General features: G+C 55.1%; 2 protein-coding genes across 2 annotated transcripts in view; both read right to left on the bottom strand.

Annotated features, from left to right (window-relative positions):
• TEDC1 (tubulin epsilon and delta complex 1) overlaps positions 1–7,332 on the bottom strand; it is a 75,810-nt gene extending 68,478 nt beyond the window's left edge. Inside the window, exons 1-2 of the mRNA XM_029962231.1 lie at positions 7,120–7,332; positions 1,699–1,777 (exon numbers count right to left, since the gene is read on the bottom strand). Of these exons, the coding sequence (XP_029818091.1) occupies positions 1,699–1,777; positions 7,120–7,332 (292 nt within the window). The remainder of the gene's footprint in view (positions 1–1,698; positions 1,778–7,119) is intronic.
• A 3,858-nt stretch (positions 7,333–11,190) lies between these two features.
• CRIP1 (cysteine rich protein 1) lies at positions 11,191–15,186 on the bottom strand. Its single transcript, XM_018079115.2, has 5 exons — positions 15,079–15,186; positions 12,244–12,338; positions 12,077–12,134; positions 11,898–11,945; positions 11,191–11,541 (listed from the first exon to the last, which is right to left on the bottom strand). The coding sequence occupies exons 1-4, from the start codon at positions 15,116–15,118 to the stop codon at positions 11,905–11,907; spliced, it is 234 nt and encodes a 77-aa protein (XP_017934604.1). The 5' UTR covers positions 15,119–15,186; the 3' UTR covers positions 11,191–11,541; positions 11,898–11,904.
• Between the last annotated feature and the right edge of the window lie 3,924 nt (positions 15,187–19,110).

The raw sequence follows: 19,110 nt of genomic DNA, 5'->3' as shown, positions 1-19,110 counted from the left end.
CAGTGTTTCTTTTGGAAAAATAAAGGATCTCAGACCATTGGAGAATGGCTTCTCTTTTCCAGAAAGCTGTTCCTATGCACATGGTAACCTTTATACTTGAAGGAGTCTTCACAACCTTTCTCTGGGATCTGGCAACTGCTGCTCTACTCATTTTAATGAAGAGGTTGTACAAAAACAGCAAAGAAAAAGAAAGCCTGATCCATGGACTAATGCACTAGACTTGGATTAGAGGAATCTATTTCAATTCTCTGTTGTACAACAAGATCCTGTACAAACCTGAGAAAGTTATTTGGTCCCTATGCCCAAGGGACCAAAGGGACCTTATTTCATTTGCATTAAATACACAAGAGACCAGAGTAGGGGCAGAGAAAAAAAGCAGCAAAATATTGATCGTGTTCACGGCAGACAACTCAGTCATTTGCCAAGCAAAGGTAATTAGTGTCTTTTGAAAAACAGTATGGTTCCCCAGCCTGAACTTCAGCTTTAATCATTAAGTTGTAACTAAACAAGTTTCTTAAAAATCAGCTCAGCAGTGCTGAGCAGAACCACAATGTACCAGCAGAGGCTGCATTTGCTCTCTCTAGAGCCAGCAACCCACCTCGTGCACATGGAAATCTTGTCTCCAAATGCTACAGGGAATTAGTATGGAAGCAGCCAGAATCCAGTGAGGTTGCACTTGTGCAGTACCACATCCACAAAGCTGTAGGAGACAGTCAATAAACAGACTTACCATACACAGCAGACTGTGGATGAGTGGAAAAATAAAAACAGCCAAATGAAAAATAGCAGTCCTGTGAGTAACAGAACCATGCTGATTTCCTGCTGAGCTACCAGCAAAACTATGCTGATTTTGCTCCACACTCCACAATGCTTAACCTTTTTTAACTCCATTTGCAGAGCCACCAGACTCCCAGCTATTCAGGGGCTTAAACATTGTTGTTTAGGGTTTTCTGCTTTCATGGCAAAAGTGGATTTCAAGTGGTTTCGACCTGAGGAGTGTTTTCTTGACTCATCACAATCCTATTCTCAAAACTTCCTCTGGCAATGAAAGGCTCTAGATAGACATGTCTCAAAAGAGAAGTTTGGGGAGTCATGTCGTACTTGAAATAACATGTATTTAGGAATAGTGCTCTGTCATTGTGAGAAGCCAATCTACATTCAGCTCCTCTCTGGAGTACTGGTCCTGTCCACAAAGATATTCATGGTCTCCCTAAAATAATCACACACACTCTACTTCTTGTTTTGTCTAGAACTTCAATACAAAACACTGCCTTTATGGTTCACATGTTACAATTCACAGCTCTGACACAGGACTTGATAGAAAAGCAACCACCAAATCATGTGTCATATGTGGAATGGGGAAAGAAGGAATCAAAGGAAACACAAGTCTATTTCTGTAAATCCCTCTGTAGATGCTGAGAATGCACAAGATCATTGCAGAGATTTACCTGCAACAAAACGTCAAATGGAAGCAAGAGCCTCTGGAAGACACAAGAACACCCCAGTTTCCTGGACAAAGCAAGTCAAAGAGGAGTAAACCTGCCTGCACAGCTGTGATGCACAGTATGTTGGTGGCACAGGTACTAAAAATGGAGCACTATGAACAGGGAGCAAGGACCCAAAGAAAAGGTGCTACAAAACCAGTGCCAGTACATACTGGGACAGATGGAAATCACACAGCCAGACTGGCCAGGTTACCTATGGCATCAGACTCTGTCCATTTGCCTCCGTGGATTTGTTTCAGAAGTGCATAGAGCAGCCTCCAGAAATCCAGGCTCTGCAAAAGAAAGACACAGGCAGAGAAGATCAGCAGGCAAAATATCTGCCATATATTTAGCCTTAATTAGACAAATCCATATCTGAGCATCATATGCATGGAAGGGCACACCTGCATCCTGCCAACACCGTTGAATCAGGCAGGTTCATGTATTACCTGTCTTATGAACTCTACCTACAGTCAAGGTGCACTCAGAAAGAGAAGGGCTAATGCTGGTTGTGCAGCAAGACTCAGCACATCTACTCTGAGGCACATACATACAGGAGCATAGCTTCCCAAATCTGCTATGATATAACCACATATGGCACAACTCACCCGTGCTCAAACAAGCACTTGAAGACGCTGAAAAGATCTGAGCCACGATAGTGTCAAAAACTCACAAACAAGAGGCAGCACAGAATGAGCTGGAACTGGGAATCAATTTCTTGGCCGCACAAGGGCAGCACGCTGACAAACTGAAACAGTGATTCTTACAGCTGGAATTTCAGTCAACACTCGTAAAATCCTTAAAATAGCTAACTGAGCAAGGGGGGCACCCTGTGTGCGAGATGCAGGCCTTGGAGGTAAAGCAGGAAGACCCAAGCTGGGGTACAGTAAAGGGCAGCAAACCTCAGGTGACACTGGAAAGGTGTTGCAGACCACGGTGAAACACCAAGCTCTAAATTAAAACCACAGTGCGATAAAACCCTTACCGGAGCAGCGAGCTGAGAGCCCCCTAACACGTGCCAGCTGAGCACCACTCCAAAGCCTCACCACCCAGGCGCCTGTCCCGAGGCTCAGTCCCTCTCGCCCTCCCACCCAGACCCTGTCCCCCGGGCAGTGCCACTCGGGTGTCCCGGTCCCCGTGCGCTGTCGCCGGGCGGGGGTCTCACCGCCTGCGGCCCGGTCGAACCTGGCGCGGCGCAGAGTGTCGGCGGGCGGGCCGGCGCGGGGCGGCAGAGCCGGCACAGCGCCCCAGCGCGGCGGACAGCGCCGGCCCCGCTCCCGGGGCCTCCCGGTGTTCCCGGTGCTCCTGGTGCTTGCACGCCGCTGCCGCCCCGCATCCCGCGCCGCTGCTTCCCGCCCTCCCCGCGCTGCCTTTCCGCCCGTCCCGCCCGTCCCGCCCGCTGCGGCTCCCCCTGCCCGCCGGCGAGGGAGCACTGCGGGCTCCCCGCCGCCTCCCTGGATATGTCCGGGATCCCGGCTCGTCCCGCTGTTCGTCGCCCGGCGGCGGCGGCCCGGGGGCAGAGAGCGCTCCCGCCATCCCTGGGCAGTCAGTGACCCGCACATGTCACCTCCCACTGCCCGCACGTGGCCTGAGCCACGGCCGCGCGTCCCGCCCGGCAAAAAAAACATCCATCCTTTCCTGGCGGGAAGAGCTATTGCAAAAACCCTGTTTCGGTTCTTCCAAAAACGCGGTTCTGCCGCAGGCACACCAGGGAGCCGCTTCTCGAGTGATGGGAGAGCACGGGGTTTGGCAGCAGCAGCAGGTCTGCGGATATTCCCATCTGCCGCTGGCTCAGCAGGGTGTGATGCGGCAAGTTCGGGTACCCAGGCATAGAACCCCTTAACTGAAGCAATCCCAGGGATTAATCCTTGGGTGGCAGTGGGGGAGAAACGGATCTGCCATTTGGGAGACAGCGGGAGTACCTGAGAGGGAAAGTCTACCCTTGGCCAGGGTTTACACAGCCAAAACCTGGCCCAGAGATGGATTCCCGCTGAGGGTTTACAGAGGGAGCACAGCCAGGGACACCGGTCTGCTCCATCAGCACTGCAGGGGTCCTGCCTGTGCCTAGACATGAGACCTGCTGGAAACTCCCACTGGTGGTTTCTTGGCCAGCTACCCAGTCCCAGTTCATAGCCCATTTAACATGCTCGCTATGGATCTGGCGTGATGCTTTTCCTTTTTTTTCCCCCAATATCTGAACAACATGAAACAACATGTGAAATTCCTTCCTGCTACAGAACAGCTTCTTGCAGCCAAGTGGCTGCTCACAGTGAGGAGAGAAATCACAGTGGTCCAACGAGACCTCCAACCAACATGAACTGTGTTTGCACTCTTTCCCTCTAGTTGCTCCTCTCCTGCCTCCCACCCCTGTGCTGGGGAGCGCAGCCCTTTCCAACGCTGAGTGCTGTCTTAGAGCTCTTGCAGTCCTGTGGATCCTGGCTGCTACTCCAGCCAGCCCTCAAAGGACCCCTGGGTGTGAGTTATCCAGGCTTAAGGATTTTTAAAATATCTTCTCTAGCAGCTGTTGTCTCACATCCTCCTTTCCTAATGGCCTGGAAAGCATTTTCCTTATCCCTCATCCAGTTCTAGCTCAGCAATCTCTATCCACTTCTTTGCTCTCCTTCCTAACAGGTTTGGCACCTCCACACAGTTCTTTGCCTTTGGTTCCCAACGGCCCATAAAGTCCTTTTTTATTGCCCAGAGCCTTATCGAACCTGGACAATCCTCTGCTGTCTTTGGCATCCTCCTTGGCTTTCCATACCTTGCTGCTTATGGGTGCTGTCTGTTCCTTCCATGACACATCGCTTGTCTATTTTCCCGTCCCCGCTGTAATCTCCAAGCAGGAGGACCTTCAGCTGGAGCCAATTTCCTGTGTTTTCTTGACCACTCCATAAACCCTGCTCAAAGCTATCCCTGTCCCCACACACAATCCTCTGTCTAGCCCTTTCCTCCCCAGAGCAGCTGCCGAGACAAGGGCTCTCCTGCATCACCTACTGCACGCACAGATGGTTCTGCCGTCACCCCTCCTCTGGGCTCCTGTCCCCCAGCCAACACACTAGGCCAACAACTCACTGGTCCCCCAGGCCAGTGAGCATCACCACCCACCATGGAGTGGCAGCTGGGATCCACACCATCCCAGCACTCCCAGAGCCCCTGTGGCGCCTCTCCATCCCACTGGCCAGACCAACCCCACAGTGCCCCAGAGCCAGGCTGGCTGCCCTCCTGGCCACCATCCCCTGGTCCCTGGCCCCGTGGCTCCCCCAGCACACAGCTCTGTGGGCGCAGCTGACACAACACGCCTGGTGCTGCAGAGAGCTGGCGCTTGGCCATGGGCAAGTCGGACGCCAGGCAGCAAATCCCAGCCTCTCTGGCGCGGCACAGCGTGGCGGGGGCTCAGTCCCGGCATGTGAGGCCCCACTTATCTGCTCTGCTGACTCCCTGGGTGGTTTTCCCAGGGTGGGAGAAGCCGATGGGAAGGCGATGGTTTCCTGCTGCAGAGATGGACCTTGTGCTGTGGACAGATGAAGGAGGTGACAGTGTGACAGCCCCCAGTGTGCTATTCCAGCGGGGATGGTGATGGCACCCCACCAGCAGCAAGCCCCTGCCCTGCTGCATCCAGGCCTCTTTCCCCTCCCCTATCTCAGCCACCAGTCCCATTAGGACTGGCAGATGGAAAGAAGCAATGGATGACTGACATCTGCACACCACCCTGATGTCACCATGGGTACCTGCGAGGTCGCAAGAGACCACTGGAAGCCTCCAGGACCCTCTGTATGGCAGGGGGAAGCAGGACAGAGCTGGCTCATTGGCTTGACCTGCTTGGCCACTGCCCTGGGCCCCCCCAGCACTGGGACAGATTCGGGACAAACCGAGCTGCAGTTTGCCCCAGCAGTGAGCATGGCAGTGGCGACCACAACAGGAAGGGAAAGTCTGGCTACAAACTGAGGGGCCAGGGGCGCTTCTCCTGGGGAGAAGCCACTGGACTTCGCCCTCCCCGGGTTCCTGGGCTCATGTGATGCTGCACAGCCACGCAGCCGCACATTTTTGGCGCGGTGTGTCAGCTGGGGTCATTTCCGCCCTGGGTGACTCAGCGGGGCCAAGGGCGCCTGTTTGCACCCGTGCCATGGCAACCCGCCACCACAGACTCTGTGCACCGTTGCCAGAGACGACGGCAGCCCGTCCCATTGCCTCATGCCGATTGTATGTGATAACGGCCATCTCTGCCCGCTCCGGCAGCAGCACGGCTTCCTGATTTCACCTCAGCCCAGCCCTGCCGAGGGGAAGGTGTGAGCTCTCCTTCTGGGAAAACAACTCCTTTGGTCTTTTGGTGGTTTGTTTTTTTTTTTTAATGCTTTTATCCCCGTGAAGATGCAGGCAGGAGCCAGCCTGTCTCCAGGCCAGGCCCCCAGGCCAGGCATCAGTGCTTCCCACGCTCCATCAACGGCTTGGGCAGCCGGAGCTCCTCACTCCTCTGCTCTCCCCTCTCCTCCTCTGCAGCCATCCTAGCAGAGCACAGCTTCTTTCCTTGACTGCTCAAGGGAGGCCTTGGGTGGCCAGAGCATTTTACACCCTGAGCAGGTCAGGCAGGCTGCATCATTTTCTGTTGCAAACATTTCCAGCCCTTTTCCTGCGCCCTCCAGACTCTTTTGTATGCACTCTCTCTCCCCTTGCTGAGACACCAGGTTAACCAGAGTGAGAAAAGGCATTGGATGGCAGCAGGGCCAACATGATGCTGGCAGGAGGGAGCTGAGCAGCACAGGGACTGTGAATACAGTCTGCCTGGCATCTCCCTGCCAGAGAGCACTGAGCTGCTTCCTGACACCGCCCTCACCAGTGGATGCAAGAGGTGCTGCTACTGCTGGCATGGCCAGCACACATTCAGCATGCTGAGTTGCATCGTGTCACAATTTTACATGACTGAGATCCCTGAAAGGGACCGTAACAGCTCCACGAATGCACTAGTGCAGGTTGTCCTATACACAGTCAGTTAGTCTGCAACAGGCCTGTGTGTGGGCTGTAGCGCCAAAATTCAAGGTCAGCTCCCAGCAGTTGGATGTTTAAGATGGGCGTTGGCATTTCAGGCCCTCTGACGCAGGGGTCTGAACTTTCAGTATGATAAGTGAATTGGGAAGGATTAGAAAAGAGATCTGAGATCTCAGCAACTTTCTGTTCTCAGAGTTTCACCCTTTTTACTTTAATAGACAAGTTGACGTTCCTCTGCACAGAGGGAAACTCCCTCTGACCTCTTCCCCCCAGGCCTTTAACAAAAGACCAAAGAAAGACAAGAGGCTTTGGCAGGAAGCTCTTGCACCCTTCCCCCTTGGAAACTCTCCCTGATTCCTTGAAAATAACAAAAGAGGGATGAAAGTAAAATTCAGCTTTAAGTGCCTGATGTCAGCTTTTATGCTTGGGCTCCTTCCTTGGAAAAGCCAAGGACCTGACAAACATCCCACCCATCCCACATTTCCCCACCCAGCTCCTCTCCAACATGGACCACGAGCAATGGGAACAGGGTTAGGGTAGAACAGCCTGTCCCCTCCTCTCCTTGCTCCCTGACTAGATCTCAGTCTCCAGTACTGAGGGCTAGTTCATGGGCTCATTCACCTCTCATTATGCCCCTGGTCGTCCCACTTACCCAGAGTCCTTCTGCCTTCAGTATCTTCAGCTGCTTCAATATTTGCTGGGGATGTTGCTCCCCATCAGGAACAAAGTTTGAGCCCCTCTTTGCCACCTCTGCAAAGCTGCTTCCGCTGGTGAGATGGGGCTTCCCCAACCCACTGCTTTGCAGAGCTGGGACGTGAAGTCCTGGCTCACCACGAGAACTTGCAGAGCTCCTGATGCCTGACATCGGCTGCACAGTCCTTCTTACCACACTGTCTAGATAAGAAGGCAGATTTCTGAGGTGTTAGGAGATGGGCAGACACATTCTTGACCTAAGAGATATTAGAGCTCTTTGAACTTAACACAAATCAGCTTTAAAAATACTCAAAGCAGTGGTGAGCTGGATACCACACAGTTACAGACTGGCTTCATCCCCACGATCCCTGAACAGGAAAGAGCAGGAACCACCTGCAGCCACAGCCCCTGTGCCATTTTCTTCCAGCCCTGCTTGCACGTGCCTGTCCCTGAAGGGACACGGCTTTATTTGGAGAAACACTGCAGGGAAACAAACTGTTGCCACCCCACAGCAGGTGCCCGGCTTCATCTGTGCTTCTGGGGCTCTCATGTCCTTGCTACTCTCAGGCACATGGTGTGACTCTTGGGGATGGTCCTGTGCAGGACTAAAGGTTGGAGTCGATGACCCGTGTGGGTCCCTTGCTTTGGATTAAAGTCTGTCAATCTATGCTGAGAGAAGGACACAGGGCCAGGTGACTCAAACCAGCCCCTCCTCCCTGCACTGTGCCTCCCAGTGGGGCTGAAATAGCATCCATTCATTTTATAGATCAGCTGAAGGACCCCCAAGCCCCTTTCTGTCTGCCTCTCCTTTTTTCTTCTGTAGAGAAAGCCACAAAGCCAGGGTGGGGAGCAACGGCCGTTTAGTTTCTGAGCCCATCCTGTTTCCTGTCCTTTGCCAAAACCTCTTCTGCTTCCCTACCCAGGGCGTTGAGGCTCGCCCACACCCAGCTGCCAGAGAAACGGATGATGTTGTTTGTTTTCTTTGTCACAGTGATGAAGTGTTTATAGCAACTATCACTCCACAATCCAAAGACGTCACTGATCTCAGCCCAAGCTTCCGAAATAATGGCAGAGAAAGCACAGCCCCTTTCTCCAGGGTCAGTAATGGTGCTGTTTCGGGTCACCAAAGCAGGGGACCTTTGAGCTGGGCATCACCACACTGTAAATTACCCTACACCTTTTGCTGTCCCAGGCAGGCACCTTGGGGCTGGGACCATGCGATGGCAGCAATATCCCCATGATGGCTCCCTGGTGACCAGGCAGGACATGGGGGCTGCCAGCCACCTCCCCAGGGTCTGCTCTCTGCCCTGAGCATTGGGAGCAACTGGTGGGGCACACCAAGCTGTCATCCTTTGGCTGCTCCCCCCAGGAAGCTGGGATTTTCACTGAGCATCCTGTTCTCCCTGTTGCAGGAGCAGCACAGCCAGAGCATCACTGCACTAAGAGCAAAGGGACCATCCCTGCCTGTCCTAAGCTCAGAGCCGAGAGCATCACAGACAAAATGCACTGGGAGCCAGACTGCTACATGTCTGTGCAGCTCACACTGCAGGACACAGAGATATCCTGTTCCATGGAGAAAAGATTGTGTGTGGTGACACCCCACCTCCCTGGCGCACTGGCCGCTGCTGATCCAGCCTGCACATCGAGGGGAGGCCTCGCTCGGGTGTGGATTTCCTATCCAAATGCGATACAGCTGTTTCTGCTTCCTCTCTATAGACCAAAGCAAGTTTTTAAAAAATAGGTTAATCGTATATTTTCTTTGACCAAGGCTCCTTGTGGATGTGACCTGTGCCTGAACTGCCCAACCTCACAGCATCAAGGCTGGAGCAGGCAGAGACTGGCTTATACAAGCACAGCTTTTGGAGGGGAATATGCCAGCAGTGAGTCCTGGGGCTAAAAGCCAGCTCAGGGAGCTTCTACTGCAGGGTAGGCAGAAAAACAGGACACTAAGAAGGAGATTTTGGGAATCAATACCCAAGGGCTTGTCCACAGACCTTGCTTGAGAGACCCCTGTTTTTTAACACACGTTCCCCTGTGCAGCACAGAGTGAGGCAGCTGCAGGATCAAGTTTAGCTGCAGCTGCACAGACCTGGCACAGCTCAGTTCCTACATCCCTCCACACAGTCAAGGCAGGGAGAGATGTCCCTAGCCACCACAACTACACCTCAAATTCATGGCAGGGACAAAAGCAGCCCCAGGCAACATATTGCAAACAGCAACACGCTGCCTCCAGCCCCAGCTGCAGCCACTGCCCACAGAAAGGGCTGGCAGATGAAGAGCTGGATCACCCCAGCAGAACTTGCTTTTCCATACCTCTCACTGATTCTCTTGTCATCCCTGATGGCCTGGTGCCTTACACTTGGAATTAGCTGCTCCTGAAGTTTCAAGTGCAAGGCCCTGCTGGGAAAGACCAGGAGCCCAATTTACAGGTCCCTTTCCCAGCTGGACACACTTATGCAAATCAAGAGGATGACAAGGCTTCTGTTTGCCATTATTTTTAATGCTTGAGGGAAAACACTATCTCACTGGCACGATCAAAGCTGCTGGGATTCTATCACTAGTTTGCTTTGAAGCTCAGCTGGCAGAGGAAAGCCGTGTCCCAGTGCCCCAGGGGTGGCTGGGTGCCAGCAGCGGTGGCCAGGAGCCATGGGTCCATGGGTGCTGGCACCCCCGGGAGGCTGCTGGCAAGGGCAGCGCTGGGAGCAGGAGGGCAGGGGACCCTACGAGACCTGGCTGGCTGGGAAGTCTGGTGACAGCTGAACAGCAATAGCTGGGGTTTGCCTTTGACACAGACGCCTGTTTGTTGTGCTAACTGGGTGGGAGGTGACGCAGCGCCGGCTGTTCGAGTTCATCCCACTGAAGCATTCCTAGTGGGTGCTGAGCCTTGTAGCATCAAGCAAGTTTTAATTGGAAGTTTTGAGATGCTTATCCGATCAGGCTGCTTTTGACACTGAAGATTTTGACATTGGACATGTACCGCTGACCCCTGAGGGTTTTGGCCAAGTCCCAGCAGGGCCAGCATGACTGTAAGATGCAAAGCAGTCTCTAAGGAAATGCATGCATAAACTGTAGACAAAAATATCCCAGTGGGTAATGAGGTATCTCTGAATATGTAAATGGGTGGCTCAGATTAGGGAAAGACATGGTTAAGAAGCCATTTTAGAAACATCCCTCGAGTTGACATCTTTGACATCTGTGAGTGCTGTTCTTCCAATGGGGCAAAGACATTAAAACACGAAAGAGCAAAGCTCTTATGAGCCAGCACTTGCTTTGTAGCACCACACGTCTGCTTTCCCTACCAAGGGAGGCTGGCTCTGCCTCAACCATAATCTCCCAGATCACTTGGTCTTTTTGTATGCCTGCTCAGAGCAAAAGCAGCAAATACCAGGTTATCCTGATGTGACAGGTAACCCCCTCCCAGCAAGACACTTATCTGCCCCAAAAAATGGCTGCACAGGGCCATCTCATATCCAGGAGCAGATCTGGGGGCTGCCCATGGGCATGGCTTTCCACCAGGCAGTGCCTGAGGCCAGGACATAGCCAGGAGGCTGTGGAGTGCCACAGAGACCTCAGGTCAACAGTCTCAGCCCCTCATTCAGCAGCACTGCATGCCTCCACTTTAACCCCATGACAGCCACAGGCAACAAGAGCTGGCTTATGGTGGGAGCAACCACGCTCTAGACTTCTGTAAATGTCTCCACAGAGACCCAGTAAGGCTGTGAGTATAGTAGGACCTTGCTCCCAAAAGCAGGGAGACTCCAACCCTGGACAAGCACCAGTACAACATCCATCACCCCTTCCTTTGGGGCATGCTCACCCACAGCACCTGGGACTGCTTTCACTGCCCCAGGGCTCAGGCAGCCCCTGGCTGGGCAGCCAAGGGCAGGACTCTGCACACACCAGGAGCAGAAGCACATGGAGCCATCACACAGTGTCTCAATCCAAAGGACACAGGAGTCCTCAAGCAAGTGGCAAGCACTTCACAAGTGAGTCCTGCGGGACCCCCGTTACAGAGAGCACAGCTGCTACATGGGGGAAGCATCTTTTGGTTTATTAAAGACTGAGAATACAACTGTGGGCCCAGCCACAAGAGCTGGGTGCCAGAAGCAGAGCTAGGTTTTGGCTGGAAGGGTGTGGTCTCCTCTCCAGGCAGCCTTCAGCAATACCAGCCAAATTCCTGTCCGGCAGGGCAACCCAAAGGCCCCACCCCAGCAGTACTTCATCTGGAGCAGACGCTCCTCTCCACACCAGCCCCAGCCTTGGTTACTTATTGCTTTGAACATTCTAGTCTAGTACAGAGTGAATTAAAAACAAAAACGCATGTCTGTCGCGGTGTGTTTGTGCTGTCTTCAGACTGTGCTGAGAACCCTGGCCGTCAGACCTGGAGAGGGATGGAAAAGAGGAGTGGATGAACTCAGGCTGGGCTGGGAGCAGAGATATCCCAGGGACAACAGTGCTCCAGGACAGACCCTGTCTTTGCCAACAAGCCACAAAGCAAAAAGCCTTTGTCATCCAGTGCCGGAGCTAAGCGGGTGCTGACAGTCAGTTGGGGCTGGTGGAGAGCAGCAGCTGGCACCCAGCAGGTTGCTCCCAAACACCAGTGCAAGGACTGGGAGTCACAGCCAGCCCAGAGAGATGCTGTGGCATGGCCTGCTTTCCCTGCTTGCCTGAGGGAGGACAGCCCCAGCCAGCCCATGGAGCCAGAGGCAGGAGGGGAGCTCCGAGGGAAGGACCAACCTGAGGTTTACTTGAACGTGTGGCTCTCAGCTCCTCCCCGGCCGAACCCTGGAAGAGAGGCAGAGCAGGGTCAGCACTGCTGTGGGATGGGGAGCACACTGAGAGCTGCAACTTGCCCAGAGACAGGATCTCCGAGCCCCCTGCCCTCCCTCCTGCAACACCAGCCACAGGCACCCTACCTTTGGGCCCGAACAAGGCAGCATAGCAGGGGTGGTTGCAGTACGGCTTGCCATCGTGCTGCAGGGAGAGAGAAAGAGCATCAGCCCTGACCACCCTTCAGCTCCACCTCCGCCCATCCTAGCCTTTGGCTGCAGAGGACTGGGACCTCCTGGGCAGCAAACCTCACCTCTGCATGACCTCCAGATGTCAGGGTTTTGTTACACTTCTCACATCTCAAGCAGGGCCGATGCCAGTCCTTCCCCAGAGAAGTCACCTTCTCGGCTGCCACAGAAGGGAGATGGGTTAGTTGAGGCACTGAACAGGCACAAGTCCATTTTGGCAGATTGGTCTCCCTGTCATCAACCCTAGGGAGGACATTTTTGGGCATTTTCTCACGTCTGTCTGTCCAGGACAGAGGGCACTGAGTTTCAAACACAAGTGTTCACTGTGCACACACAATGCCAGACACATCCAAGCGCACAGATCCGAAACAGCAGTGCCACGCCCAGGGTGAACACTACTGCATCCATGAAGATGGGCTGAGTTCGATCTATCTTCCAAAGATCTGAGGACCTCCCTCCTTCCAACATCAGCCTGCAAGGGGATTAATTTCTCCCCAGCAAACTGGAGCCCGAGCGAATGCTAGAGTTGGCAGGGGTGAAGGGGAATGCTGGCAAGGACTGGGGAGGCAAAGCCATTGCCAAGCCCTGCCAATATGAACCAGTCCCTTCCAGCCACAGCTCTGATTCCACAGGGACCATGGCAAACCAGAGCAGAGCTAGAGCTTGGCTGGGGCTCAGGCTGCCGTGGGAGGGACAACATCCTGGAGCCAAGACATGTTTACGGAGAGAGGGGGGAACGCAGGGTGGCTTTTAATTGTAGCACAGCAGGGGAGGAGGGTATTTTTTGCAGACGTGTGCTCCTCATATTGGCAACTGCGCTTCTGGGAATTTATTAAGCGATTAAGCAGAGCTGTCCACAGGAACCCTGCCAGAGCCAGGTCTGAGCACTCTCCCCATGCCTGCAAAAGGAGGTCGAGCGATGGGACCAAGCCACTGTGGGTAGTGCGTGCCATGAGGGGCCCTCGGCAGCCTGACGCGTCTCTTCTTTGGAGTCCAAATATGCCCACAACAGCTTGTGCAGGGAGCAAGCTGGCGGCTGCAGAGGTGGGAGCGGGGGCAGCGCCCAAATGTCACAAGGCAGCCCTGCTGCCATTCCCCAGTGGCACAAAGAGCCTCCTGTGCCCGCAGCCTGGCAGAGGCCACAGTGTCCTCCCCATCTGGGCACCCCCAGGAGCCCAAGCCTGGCCAGTGGCAGGGCCCTCTCATTACAGGGTTTCTGGAAGGAGCTCAGCGTCCCCAGCTCTCACACACACATTTGCACCAACACTTGGGCAGGAGCTCTGTCAATGCTCACGGCAGCAGGGCCCCTCTGGCGCTCAGACACGTAGGTGAGATTCCTGCAAACCCTATGCACAGTCCTCTCAGCATCACCTTCTCCTCATCCCTGCACTCTACAGACAGATTTTGACCCAAAGCAGCCTGAGGCACGCCTGAGCAGGACTGCCAGGCTCTGAGAGTCCCAGCGTGCCCTGAAGTGAGGCTTGTTCTGCCTCCTCTGTCAGTGCTCCGGATTGTCTGCAGGCACAGAAATCAGGCGTCAGTCCTGGTCCTCCAGCAGCTTTTGAACCCTTCTCAGCCTCTGCATCAACAGAGACATTTCGTAAGAGCAGCCTGATAAGCACAAGCTCAAACCCCTCCTTGGTCAAACGCCGTCTCCACAGCCGCACCTGTGGGCACGGCAAACCCAGACCGCCCGACTGGGATTGACACAGAGCCACAGGGAAAGGCAGATACTGACACCACCACCTTGGTAGCTCCTGATATCAAACCACATGGGTAAATGAGGTGCCCCAGGACCCTCAGTCACAGGAGGGAGACACAAACTATATCGTGCCAAAACCTCATCTCAAAGCGAGTTCAAGTTTAGGCAAAGCAATGTTCCCCAGTGGCAGGAACCACATTCGCAGCAGCCCTCCGGGCAGTGCCCAGGCCAGACCCAGTGCACACCCACAGGGTGTGCTAATGGACACAACTGTTAGATCAGGAGAGCAGCTCCTGTGTTTGAGCCTCAGAGTTCTTGGAAGAACACAAGTCGTTGGGGCACACGCACAAGTAGAACACAAATAAAGAAGAGAGAGAAGTCAGCGATGGCACTTAGGTTCCAGATCACTCGTCTCTAGTAAATTAAAAAGCAGGGAGTGTGTATAAACTGCTCCCAGCAAACTCCCCTCAAGTTCAGCTACATCAGGGAAGTGGGGAGGTCTGGCAGCCAGAGCCTGCCCGTTCCAGCAGCTGCTGGCAGGGGGAGAGGCTTGAACCCCCCAAATACCCTGTCAGGACAGCAGGACCATGGCACCAGAAGAGGAAGAAGCTTCAGGGCCCCAGTTTGGAGGCAGGACATCTGCAGAAAGCCGAGCAGCAGACAGCAGCCCAACAAGTCTCACAACTAGCCTGCAACCGCGGCTTAAAAATAACACCCCGGAGGTGTCATCCTGCTGTGCTAAACCTCACCAAACAGTGTGTGGCAACCCACTGAGCCAGGAACTTGCCAGAGGGCAGGATTTGCTCACCTGCCCTGGCTTTCAGAGCAGCAAGCTGCACCAGCTGGGCCTTTGGTCTCCAGACTGGCACAGGGCTGCGGGCTGTGCTGGGAAGAAAATGAGGCTGAGCTCCCACGTTCTGCTGGGAGTACCCAGTGCAGCCTGCGCTCTGCAGCCAGGCACCTCCTTGGCTGGATCTATAGGGTCACCTACCCAGGGCACCGGCGACCGCGCAAGGGTGAGAAACTTTTGGGGACCCCAAAATTGCAAAGATGCAGGCGCGCAGCATCGGGGCACCCAGAACCCGCAGCGCCGGGGTGTCCGGGGACCCGCTGCTGGGCGGGGTGCAGCATCGGTGCCCGACAGCCCTGCCCTCCCCGCGGGGTGCGGGCGGCTGGGAAGGGGGCAGGAAGCCCTTACCGAAGTAGACCTCCTTCTGGCAGCGGGGACACTTAGGCATGGTCTCGGCTCGGCTGGGCTCGGGGCGCTGCTCGCACCGGTTGTGGGATGCTCCCGCATCCGGCCCCGTCAGAGTCACTGCCTGCCCGGGGCCCCGCCCCGCCCCGCCCAGATGTGCGGCCCCGCCCGCAGCTGGAAGCGCCCGCCCGGGGCATAGCCCTGCAGGGGCTCCTAGGATGGGATCCTGCACCCCTTCCAGCCCTATAACCCCTGCACCCCTTGGCCCATGCAATCCCTTCACCTGCACCTCGTGCAGCCTTTGCAGTTTGCAGCTCCACACCCCGTGCACCGCTACATCCAGTGCTCCCCACGCCGCCTGCACAGCCCACACTCTGCCCTTCTCCCCTCTGCACCCCAGCTCCCTGCCCACTCTTGTGCTGTGCGGGTAGCCGAGAGCCCGGCTCTGAGCGGGGCTTGGAGGTGTGATTGGCATCGGTCAATCAACCACACTGCCAGATAAAGATTCATGGGATGCTGAACACCTGGGCTCATTCCCTTGGAGCGCAGATCTATTTTTTTTTTTCCCAAAGGAGTGTAAAAGTCAACCCTCAGACAGGTCTCCTGCACGTGGGGAAATTCGAGGTGCAAGATGAAGCAGGAGGGAGCTGCGGGGCTATAATCCCCCTCTTGTAGGACGCTGGGAATGGCGTGGGTGCGGGACGTGGCTCCGCTCACTGTGGAGAGCCAGCCCATCTGTGTCACTGGCTGTTGTCATTTTATTAGGAGGGAGGACTTGCTGTTCCTTTGTGTTTGGCTGTGAAGGAAATGAAAAGCCTATCCAAAGGTCTGTTTTGTATGAAACAATCCTCCCCAGGGCACGTTGCTGTGCTGGAAAGGTCATGAGGGCTTGTGAAACCCAGCGCCAGGACGCCTAGTGACTGCCTCCTGAAATGTGAGGCATCCCTTGCCTCCACAAACAGGGCCCTACTGACACCAGATCCCACCCGTGGGTGCAGGAGGAGAGGCGGCAAGCTGTGCCCAGAGGCGAAGTTCACGTTCAGCTGGGACTGCTTTATGACCCAGCCTGGCTCCAGCCTTTCTTGCCAGCAGGATCCCTTGTCCCACTGATGCTCACTGCAGCCGCTGGTGGTGCCGGGCTCACCCCACCTGCTGGCAGCGTCAGCGCAGGCTGGGGAGCACCCCTGGCATCCTGCTGCAAGGGCACTGTTTGGGTGCCAGCACCCATGCTGGCGGGACATCACCAGAAAGCCTGCTCCCGGCTAAGGCATGAGTCATGCTGAGATGCTGAGACAGTCAGCATGGAAGGAGAGAGGTGTCCTACAAGGGCCTCCACCCTGCCTCCTCCTCATTCTTCCCGCCCTAGGCACCACATACAGGCAGGCACCGTATTTAAGCCACATCATGTCCCCCTGCACCGGGGCACAGCACCCAGTGAGTGTGCTACCCGGGTCAGGACTCCTTCATCACACCACATGGGGTACACCTGGCACCTTGATGAAATATAAGGGGCAAGGCATGTCCTTTCCCCTCTCTGGTGGCCCTGCTTCCCCTCCACATGGTGCCAGGCTGCTTTGGGACCACTGCCTGGCTATGACAGACGCCTTCAGCTGCACTCCCTTTTAAGGCAGGTTTTGTGTTAGCAGGCAGCTGAAAACTGCCCACTTGAAAGTCTCCTCCAGCTGGCCAGCCCTGTGGCCAGTCCCCACGGACCACTCAGCCCAGCTCCCCCTGTGGCAGGAACGCTCCTGCCCCAGCCAGGGCAGCAGGTGCCCCTACATGGCACTGCACGCCTAGTGACCTGGATGAAGCAGAGCCTGGCCACCCCCTCCTCTTAGTGTCCCCATGGAGTTTCTGGAGACTGTTCTGTTCACTCCACAGAGCAGGCACAGAACCAGGGTAGCTCTCGCAAAGTAGGCACCACCGAGCCACGCGCTGCTCTCTGCCAGCCCTGCCTGCATGGGGCTGTGTGACTGCTGGCTCCTCATTGCTCCTTGATTATCTCAGCTTGCCCTGCCAGGCTACCAAAATCCATGGACCTTGGGCTATGTCAATACCGCTTCACCAAGGGGTGAACCAAAGCGTGGTGTTGGTGTGCCCTGCAAACTTACATGAATCTCAGTGAGTGAAGGCTGCTTTGGGACACAGCCCCGGTTCCTACACCCCACGGGAGCTGTGCCTACCCTCTGCTCATGGCTGTGACACTGCTCTTGTCTTCCTGATCAGCAGGCATGCAAAGGAGCAGGGCAGCACAGCAAAGCCCTCTGGCAGAGAGCCCCAGCAGGAAAGGAGGAAGAGCTACAGGCATTCCTGGAGCAGAGCAGCACCTCGGGAGCCCACGGGATACAGCCTCTTGCTCATTTTACAGGGAGAGAGTCCATAAACACTACAAATGCTGATGTGCAAAACCCATCAGCACTCTGTGCAGGGCAATAAATTGAGGTCCTGCCGGCCTGCCCTGGAGGAAGCTGGCTGGAAACAATACAGCAGGCTGATAATTGGTGTCACTGCTTCTTCTGCCATCCAGGGTTCCCCCAGGACCCAAAACCGAGCTGCAACTGTGTGTGAGACTTCTTGGAATGGCAGTGGGCAGCAGCAAGCTCATCCCTCTGCATTGGAATGCTGCCCATGGTGCCCTGCCCATGCACACAGGCAAGTGGGCAGCTCTGATGCTGGGCAGAGACAGCTCCAGGGAGCAGCAGGAGACAGGCAAGAGTGATGTTTTCAGCAGCCCAGGTCCCACCCAAAGCATCATTTCAAATCAAGGTCCATAGCCTGTCAAGGAAACAACCCAGTCAGCGCCAATGGAGAGCAGCCTCTTCAGCAAACCTCAGCTTTATCTTATCTGGAGACCTTGTTCCAGCTAATTTAACCATTAGACTGAGCATGCCTCAGCTGTCTATGCCCTCTGATAGGAATCTGTGGGTGAGGCTCTATCCTGGAGCATCAGGCGCCAGTGCTCCTTGATGGCATGGCATCAGCCTTCGTAAAAACCTGGGCTGTCCCATTTGTTTGTTTGGGTGGCACTGTCATGGCCAAGAGTTATCCCCTCCTGGTCCCTTGGCAAGAGCCAGCACCAGCTCCCCAGCTCCAACTGTGTCATATTTTGTGCGAGGTCCTCGCAGCCCACAAGACTTTCCTGAGCTCCTGGGCCAGAGTTGCAAGTTGAGAGCTCCCAGGTGTGCTGGAGCTGTGGGCACACGCTGCCTGCCCAAACATCTCCCTCAAGCATCCTGGCCCCTGGTGACTACTGGAGTAACAACTGGAAAAGCCACAGGCATTTTAGCAGGCAGGGCGGTGACATAAGCCGATTTGGGTTTGTTTTGCTAACACAGCAAGAAAAAACAGCTATTTCCATGTAGCAGACCAGCCCATCTGCCCGGGCAGCAGCTCCCAGCTCCCCTTGTGCCCCGCCTTGCGGGAGTGGGGCAGGGGCTCCCACAGTTCTCACAGCCCCCCAGCACACTTGCACAGTGGGGAGATGATGCACCAGTGAAGGCATGACCTGGGGGCCAGGGGCACACCAGTCCAGCACTTTCCCAGCACTTGCACAACTGTGAGTCTGTGAAATCTTCCTCCCTGGCCGTATTTCAACCAACACTTGTGCAAGTCAAAGGCCCTCTCAGCGAAGAACTATTTGTTGTAAAATATGCACTACACAGCCCAGCATGGGACTCTAATTTGACAAGAAAATTATAGGATGGCTTAAAACAAGCCCCCGCAGAAGCTGGGGAGAGCTGCCAGGCGCGTGATCCCATCAGAAGGTCCACGAGATGCCGGTGCCGCAGAACTGTGGAGCAGCACGGTGTACTCTGTGTACCCTTCAACGGGGGCTGGCGTGCACCCCCCCAACACTTGCCTTCCATCACCTCCGGATATGCACGCGGCTAATCCCATTACCAGACAGCCAGGAAAACAACAGCATGAAAGCGGCTGTCAGGGCAAATTATACCTTAAGGAAAACTTCTGGGATACATCTTCATAAAGCTGACAGGCGGCCAACGGCTGGGAGTAATTGGGAACAGTACGGCAGCA

Source organism: Manacus vitellinus, unplaced genomic scaffold (genome assembly GCF_001715985.3).
Source record: "Manacus vitellinus isolate BGI_N305 unplaced genomic scaffold, ASM171598v3 scaffold_44_pilon, whole genome shotgun sequence".
In the NCBI taxonomy this organism is placed as follows: domain Eukaryota; kingdom Metazoa; phylum Chordata; class Aves; order Passeriformes; family Pipridae; genus Manacus; species Manacus vitellinus.
Note: the sequence above shows the minus strand (reverse complement) of the source record. Positions and strands in the feature narration are given on the sequence as shown.